This window comes from Chelmon rostratus, chromosome 8 (assembly GCF_017976325.1).
Source record: "Chelmon rostratus isolate fCheRos1 chromosome 8, fCheRos1.pri, whole genome shotgun sequence".
Classification (NCBI taxonomy): Eukaryota; Metazoa; Chordata; class Actinopteri; order Chaetodontiformes; family Chaetodontidae; genus Chelmon; species Chelmon rostratus.
The window spans coordinates 1,393,397-1,402,112 of record NC_055665.1 but is presented as its reverse complement, the minus strand read 5'-3'; the positions used below and the strand labels follow the sequence as shown (position 1 = coordinate 1,402,112).

At 43.4% G+C, this 8,716-nt stretch overlaps 1 protein-coding gene across 1 annotated transcript; it reads left to right on the top strand.

Moving 5' to 3' along the window:
- The first annotated feature begins 1,073 nt into the window (after positions 1-1,073).
- LOC121610691 (zinc transporter ZIP1-like) lies at positions 1,074-8,108 on the top strand. The gene is made up of 4 exons (XM_041942927.1): positions 1,074-1,209; positions 3,082-3,369; positions 3,494-3,624; positions 6,244-8,108. The coding sequence occupies exons 2-4, from the start codon at positions 3,168-3,170 to the stop codon at positions 6,931-6,933; spliced, it is 1,023 nt and encodes a 340-aa protein (XP_041798861.1). The 5' UTR covers positions 1,074-1,209; positions 3,082-3,167; the 3' UTR covers positions 6,934-8,108.
- Positions 8,109-8,716: the final 608 nt, after the last annotated feature.

Here is an 8,716-nt window from a genome sequence, read left to right as displayed (position 1 = left end):
ATGTGGAAATGCAAAGACTGCAGCCTGTCATTTTATGTTTTCTCATGCTGTTTGGTTCAGATGTTGCCAGATGTTAAATGTGCTGCATATGGCTCATGTGTTCAAGATGAATAAATATATTTAGAGTAATCTGTTGGCCAAGTGTCTTTTTGTGTAGAGTTTATAAGATGGGCAATACAAATTATTATTTTTAAAGTCAAATAAAGTGAGAGAAATATAGTTTGGTGATACATAAATTAATTAACTGGTGTCAATGTAAACATGTTAATTCAGTTAATTGAATTAATCATCATAAATCAGCTTGGTTCAATTTCAATTTAATACTTTGGTTCAGTGACTAAAATGTTAAAAAAAAAAAATTTAGGTTGGTTCAAGTGAAGCATTATTGTTTAGGTCAACATAAAATAATCAGGTCATAAGAAGTCACTAAATTTACTTTCTGTGAAGTCAGATATTTTAGATGTGATATCTGGACATCTTTTTTTTTTTTGTTTAAACAGGGTTATACTTTTTTCAGTGTGGTCCAGTGACCCCTGGACTGGGGTGACTCCCCACAGCGGAGCCATTCATCAAGGCTGAGTCCTCATTTTGAATCCGGTCCAGGCCCTTTGCTGCATGTCAGTCAGCTTTAGTTGCTAGTTGCTTTTCAGATTCCTTCCTGCCCAGTGAAAAGCTCGTATCTCCAGATGTGTTGAATGTTTGTGATAAACTGAAGGATGAAGTTTTCCTTCATGTCTGGAGAAAATTCTCGTTCTTCTTCAGCTCAATAAACTGTTTATCAGCTGAAAATCATCGTCACAGAGCTGAAAACAGGCTGTTTTTCTGAGCTCAAACCTTTCAGAGATCATAGAAAAACACTGACAGGGAACATTTTGCAGCAACATGATGATACTTTAAGTAGTCTTACTTAAGTTAAGTTTCTGAATACTTAGTGCTGACAGATAGTAATCAAACCACAAATACAAATACTAAAAGACGCTCAGCTTCATTTCCAAGACCAGCTTTTATTTTGAAAACAGGAAGTGTGTGTGATGTAGTTGACAGCAGCTTCATCATAGAGCGGGATCAGCTGATGGGAATTGACTCACTACTTCCCGGACTACACGAATTATAACCACATCGAGCAGAGAGGCCGCAGCAGTGGGTTTTATTCATCAGGACCCGTTTGTACTGAGAAGAGTCCGTCTGAACAGCTGGATCTGGATTCAGGTAGGCCACGAATCAGATTGTTTACCGAGCGGGAGATAAAAACCACGTGAATGTGACAAGTTTGCTCAAAGTTTCCACCGGATCACACGCGGCGCGTCCAGCGGAGCTGCTGCTGGTCTCAGAGCTGAAGTTTGGCTCAGTGATAATAAATGATGTGATAATTAATCGTCATGATAAATGTGCTGATTGACAGTTAGAGGATGATCTCATTCTCACGGTTCTGTTCGAAAACCCGTTTGATCCAGTCAGAGGTTAGAAAATAAGATCCGATCCTTCATCCTGTAACTGAGCAGGAAAATCCTTCTCATATAAACTCACAGATCACAGTTTCAGCCACGGGCTGTTTGTGTTTCTGTGTTTCTGTGAGCTAAAATGGGCTCAAGATGTATGACGTCATCTGTGATGCATAAACAGCACGAGGGATTATTCTCAGCTGCAGCAAGAAATATGAGTGACAGCTCATCAAAAATGTTGCTGTCAGTGTTTCTCATCATCTCTGATGTTTGTGGATTAATATTCCTGCTGCATTAATGTGGATGTTTCAGGTTGAGCTCATCTGAACTACTTTATATCCTGTCGGCTGGTTTAATCTGCAGCGATGCATCATATTCTATAAGATCATCAAAGAACCACGTATCAACACATCTGGAGATACGGGGTTTTCACTGGACTGGAAGTAATCTGTAAAGTAACGAGGAACTAAAGCTGTCAGACAAATGTAGTGGAGTAAAAAGTACGATATTTACCTCTCAGATGTAGTAAAAAGGAAATATTCAAGCAAAGTAAAAGTACCTAGAAGTTGAACTTGAGTACTGTACTTGAGTAAATGTACTTAGTTACAGTGACAGTGTGGCCTAGCTCAGCTCCGGCTGCTTTGTTACGTTCGTACTGTGATTCACTCCCTCACCTGCCTCGAGACTACCTGAGTAAACTACTTTAAAAGAAGTAATCAGAGTACTCAGATCGTTGTGCTCATGATCTGATGATAAACAGTTTAGTGGAGCAGACTCAGTGGGACCTCGGCGCCGCGCTGCAGGTTTGATTTTTCTACTTTTGTGATGAAGCACCATGAGGACTGTGATCAGGAGTGGCTCCGTATTCAGGCCAGCAGGCGGCAGTTCTCATGTTTCTGCTCATGCACAGTTCGCTTCTTATGCCCGTTCAGTTTCTGCATGTTGGCAAGTCTAGTTTCATGTTGCTGTGTATTTATGTACATGTACTGCATGTACTGTGTATGTATGAAGGAAGTAATCATGATGCAGGTGTGGTTTTACTTACAGAAATAGCACATTTTCAGTGTTATCACATGTGACCTCAGTACATGTGCATAAATGTATTAGATCATTATCAAATCTATTACATCTTACATTCAGATCCCTTTCTGAAGTAAAAGTACTTAATAGTCATCTGCCGAAATCCAGAGATCTGCTGAGATCTGCTGAAATCCAGAGATCTGCTGGGATCTAAAGATCTGCTGAAATCCAGAGATCTGCTGGGATCTGTAGATCAGCTGAGATCTGAAGATCTGCTGAGATCCAGAGATCAGCTGGGATCTGTAGATCAGCTGAGATCCAGAGATCTGCTGGGATCCGGAGATCTGGAGCGAGTGCATTAATGCAGCAGATAAAAACAAGCAGCAAAATAAGGCAGAAATATGAAATCTGTGCTGTTCTCAGTGTTGTGTTGTTCTGACATCAGTCATGTGCTGGTGTTAAAAGTGACCAATGGGAATGGGGGAGACAGGAAGTGCGCACCATTTCCTGCCATGTTCTAGAGCATCTGTGCCTCCATCAGAGAGGTCAGAGGTCACGGTGTCAGACGATAGGCGGGACAAACGTTGGGACCGTGTCTGACAGACTCTCGTCTCCTCAGAGAAGCCATGGCGAGGGTTTGAGAGCTCCTCCTCCCGCCGCCTGACCCCGAAGTGACAGAGGAGGTGAAGACAAAGTGGACTGAAGATGTTCGCCGGGGGGAGAGTCTCGTCCTCTGTCCTCCTGCCTCCTGGCAGGGAAACGCCGGCGCTGCAGGTCAACCCTGCCGACGTCCCGACCTTGGAGATCAAACTGGGGGCGCTGGTGGTCCTGCTGTCCATCACGCTGCTGTTTGGATTCGCCCCACTCTGCATCGTCCGGGGTGTGGGGTCCTGCTGCGTGGACCCAGGTAAGAACCAGGTGTGGTGAGGACCAGGCCTGGATGCCCCTCTTTAGCGCCTCTGGTCTTTACTTCCGTCTAGTTCTGCAGTTTGCAGGAGGCGTCGGGCTGATCCCAGATCTTGGTCTTGCAGATTCGCGACGCAGGCTGCTGAGTTTGATCAGCTGCTTTTCTGGAGGAGTTTTCTTGGCCACTTGTCTGCTGGGCCTGATGCCGGACTACCTGCAGGGCGTCAACGAGGCCTTCAGCAACGCAGGAATCACAGTAAGAATCACAGTGGATGCTGTGTATATATTCATTTAATAAAACCATCATCATGAAATCTAAATGTTTCTAAAGCAACAGTAACCCTCACCACCAGTGTTCACTCCTGTGTTATAAGCTCGCAAACCGTCAGATTTATCTTAACTTGGTGGCGCTAAAGGAAAAGTCAAAGTGTCGGTGAGGCCATCGTGATTTCTCCTCATGGCAAACTGTCCGAGTTTTAGGAGGGGGCAGCTGGAGGTCAATGCTAAAAAAACACTGCTGGGAAACCGTGTGTGTGTGTTTGTGTGTGTGTGTGTGTGTGTGTGTGTGTGTGTGCGCGTGTGTGTGGGAGGGGGATGTCTAACGGGAATCAGTCTCCTCCTTCACAAATAATATTGAATTCACCTCCAGCTGCTTCAGCAGGCGAAAGTTAAATACTGTGTGTGTGTGTGTGTGTGTGTGTGTGTGTGTGTGTGTCTGTCTGTGTGTGTGTGTGTGTGTGTGTGTGTGTGTGTCTGTATGTGTCTGTGTGTGTGTGTGTGTGTGTGTGTGTGTGTGTGTGCGTGCCTCAGTGTTTGATGTGCTTTTATTCTGCCTTCCAGCGCTTGTTTTCTGGAGGTTGTAAATTCACAACAGACTTCATGGACTTTTCTATTTATCTGTTTTTATTTCTTTATGAATTATGTCCTATTTGGGTTTTTTGTGTGAGCTCTTAACCCACACAGAGTATTTTTAGCCTCTTTAGCTCCTGGTTTTGGTTTTGTGGCAGATTTCCTGTCAGTAATAAATACGTGATGATAAATGCTGATATTTGGGTTATTTTTAATTTGAAAACATTAATTTAAAGATAATTCTTCATGTGAAACTTGTACTCTGGTGGTGTAAAATGTTCACATTTTCAGTAATAAGTCGACACGTTGGACTGAACTGACTGTGAGTCAGTCTGTGAGGTGGTTTGTCATCTCTAGCTCTGATCTGAATCTCCTTCACATCCGCTGGTTTCCACTCGTCAGCAGTTTTGTCGTCCTGTGTTGACAGAGGTGGTGAAGGCAGATCCATCTTTGCACCTGTCGGACATGATTAGACAGAAATTCATAAAACTGCAGTAAATCATATTTCTAGAAGTCTGAACGGGAGCTGCAGTGTTGCAGACGCCAGTAAAGAAGGCTGTCATGCACAACTTGTTTCTGTCTTGTTTGAGTCATAGATTTTATTAAGTGTTTTAGTTTAATAAAGTTAAAATATAATAAACAATTTGTGTAATTTGAGCACAATTTGGTGTGATGCACGTGGTATCACAGTGGGACACGTGGATGTGAACAGCATTGATCTGAAAACAAGTCATATTTAGTCCATTCTTAGAAATAACACCTCCTCATTTTAGTTTCAGCTGACGCTTCAACTCCTTTCACTGATCACACTTCAGGTTTATTAAGTGGTAGCTTCATTTTAGCTGAAACCTAAAATCCTGTTAGCTCTAACTGCCCTTCAACTGACTGATTCCACTCTCATGTCTTCATGGTAAATACGGAGCTACTGCCAGAAGTCAGTTAGCTTAGCTTAGCATAAAGACTGGAAACAGAGGGAAACAGGTAGCCAAAGGAAACAAAGTCCACCTAGCAGCACCTCTAAAGCTCACTGATTAACACAAAAACCAAAAAAAGTGTACAAACATTTCCCGTTTCCACTCTGTATGCTAAGTTAGGCTAAGTTAGCTGCCTGCTGCTGGTAGCTTCATACTTAAAGTACAGACATGTGAGTGGTATCAACGTTGCCATCCTACTGCCCATCGGACAGCAAATACAGAGAGTGCATCTCCCAACTCCAACTTAAGATCCATTATGTGGTTCAACTCCAGCTGTTGCTGTACAAATCACATCAGATCCACATCAGCACAATATCAGATCCACATCAGATCACATCAGATCACATCAGATCCACATCAGCACAACATCAGATCACATCAAATCACATCAGATCACCACAGATCCACATCAGCACAACATCAGATCCACATCAGATCCACATCAGATCCACATCAGATCACATCAAATCACATCAGATCCACATCAAATCACATCAGATCCACATCAGATCACATCAGATCACATCAGATCCACATCAAATCACAACAGAAAACATCAGATCCACATCAAATCACATCAATACACATCAGATCCACATCAAATCCACATCAAATCCACATCAAATCAAATCAGATCCACATCAAATCCACATCAAATCCACATCAGATCCACATCAAATCCACATCAAATCAAATCAATACACATCAAATCCACATCAGAACAACATCAGATCCACATCAAATCACATCAGATCCACATCACATCAGATCCACATCACATCAGATCCACATCACATCAGATCAACATCACATCAGATCCACGTCAAATTTTTGGCATTAGGCATTCCAGTTGAAGTGACATCACAGCAGAGGACTTGTGGGTGTTGACTCAAACCACGCGGCGGATGGTTGGAGACCGCGGTGGCAGTTTGTCAGGATGTTTTTCTCCTCACACACGTTGTTTCCTTCCTGTTGTGAGTCAGTTTGTTTCACGTTTGTCTGCAGTTCGTGGTTAAACTGGACCAAACTGTGTTCTTCTTCTCACCTCGCAGCTCCAGTTCCCTCTGCCTGAGTTCATCATGGCTATGGGCTTCTTCCTGGTCCTGGTCCTGGAGCAGATCGTCCTGGCCTTCAAAGACCAATCATCCTCTCACATGGAGGAGCGCCGGTCCCTGCTGGCGGACCCCAGCGTCCAGGCAAACGAAAGGAACGGTCGTCACCACGCCCATCGCCGTCGTGGGTCAGAGGAGTCCGACGGCGGCCACTTCCACGTGGAGTTCGGCTCACAGTCGGCCCTGCGCGCCTTCATTCTGGTCTTCTCTCTGTCTCTGCACTCAGTGTTTGAGGGTTTGGCGGTGGGGCTGCTGGAGGACGGGAAGGAGGTTCTGGGGATCTGCCTGGCGCTGATGATCCACAAGAGCATCATCTCCTTCAGCCTGGCCTTTAAGCTGTCCCAGGGCCGGCTGCGGCGGTCCGTGGTGGCCGGCTGCCTGCTGCTGTTTGCTGCCATGTCCCCGCTGGGCATCGGCGTGGGCCTGGGCCTCACCGAGACCAGGGCGTCCCCCCAGCACCAGCTGGCCCGCTGCACGCTGGAGGGGCTGGCGACGGGAACCTTCATCTACATCACCTTCATGGAGATCCTGCCGCACGAGCTCAGCTCCGGCAGGAACCGCATCCCCAAGGTGGCCATGCTGCTGGTGGGCTTCGCTGTGGTCAGCGCCGTGCTCTTCATCAAACTGTAACCGCGGCAACACAGACATTTGGCGAGGAAGTCCGTCATGAAGCCGAGAGTTCACGCGTTCGATAGCCGGTGTGATCTCGTCACAGTCATCTAAAAGCTTCAAATCTGTTTCAGCTCACAGACCCAAAGAAAAGTCAGAAAACATCGTAATCGTGAAAATAATGAAAAGTGTCTGAACTGTTGTCATGGAAACATGTAGAGACACACAGACGCTTTGCTCTTTAATCTCACCTGCAGCAGGTGACACTCAGACCTGTCCGTCGTCTCTTCTGCTGCTCTCAGATGTTCCTCATCATCAAATTTCACAGCCGAGAGTCGCAGCAAAGTGTTCAGTCTGATTATTTCATTTACCCTTATTATTTCACTGTTATGAATCTATACAACTGTAATCGATCTATATTGATCTATAAAGCTTCAGTAAACTTTTTTTAGCTGCTTCAGACTCTGACCAGTCACAGTTTTTACAGTCACATACATCAGCTCTTCATGGGTGACCACACCCACCTGCCCACCCTCTCAGAGGTCATTTTTTAACAATCTCCTGTTGGTTCACGAGTCCAAAAACAGCAAATATCTGCGGGGAAAACCAAAGCTGTTGGCGTGTGGCCGTGTGTCCGGACAGAGCCGGAGACGGACGGAAGAGTGTGTGATTAGTTTTTTTTCTTCGGTGAAACAGGCAGAAACAGAAAATGCTTTGTGTTCTGTCCAGCCTCCTTTCACTTGTGTTGAAAAGAAGTCTTTTCTTCAGCGGAGGCTCTGCAGAGGAACGAACACAAAGAGCCGCTTGTTGTTGTGCAGTCGGAGGGCCGGACAGCGAAGTGTCATTTATGTCCGTGTTCACGAGCAGAAAAAATCAGAAATGTTCCACAGACATCATGAAAATGAGGCATTGATGTGATGACACCGAAGTGTTTTAAATAATGCACTTATGAAATGTATTTTTGTAATGTAAGAATACTTATAATTACGTTATAATAAATGTAATTTTAATTATTATAACACTAAAGTCTTTGATCCAAAGTCATTTTAAGGACTGCAGTATTTTAATCATCGTCCTGAGTGAATGAAATCTGTGTTATATTTTGTATTGTGATCATACACAAAACACTGAATTAAACCTAAAATAGTTTTTCAGATCAATCACTGACTGAGATTCTTCATTTGTTCGATTCAAATTAAAACTTTTGACATTATTCACAGGAGGTTTTTTTTTTCAGATTTTACAATTTCTGTAAAACTCACAGGGCAGAAATTAAAGTTGCTTGATGTTTTGTTCACAATTATTTTTAAAAAATGCGACCTAATGATTACTGTGACATTTATTCAGAACTTTGACAAAATGCAAAACAATCCAGAAAGACGTCAGAACAAAGAACAACCGCCAAGTCACGAGCACTGAGACAAAACTACCGTGAGAAAGTCTTTGCTCAATATTTTTATATGAAACTGTGGCATCAAATAGAAAAAGTCCAACTATGAAAAATGTGTTTGTGTATTTTTTTACTTTATTTCTTTGGTATTGAGGGTAATTTATTGATTTATCTGTAGATTACATTCGTAATATTGCTGTGATGTGCTGTGAAGGGTCGGTGCAGAAGATCCACAAAGTTAGTAACTGTGTAAAAATACTTATAAACATATATCAGCACCAGACAGTTTATTTACAATTATAACCAGTATTATTAGTATTGCTTAATTTTTGTTATTGTCCTTCAGGTCGTGTGAAACCGGTGTCTTATTTGTTTTGTTTGTTTTATTTTTGATATTTTTCAAATCATCACAAT

Bases quoted from the DNA above. Each gene is read 5' to 3' on its own strand.
- LOC121610691 (XM_041942927.1), top strand. From the start codon at position 3,168: ATGTTCGCCGGGGGGAGAGTCTCGTCCTCTGTCCTCCTGCCTCCTGGC. The intron at 3,370-3,493 runs GTAAGAACCAGG...TTGGTCTTGCAG, and splicing joins GTCCTGCTGCGTGGACCCAG to ATTCGCGACGCAGGCTGCTG. The intron at 3,625-6,243 runs GTAAGAATCACA...CTCACCTCGCAG, and splicing joins TCAGCAACGCAGGAATCACA to CTCCAGTTCCCTCTGCCTGA.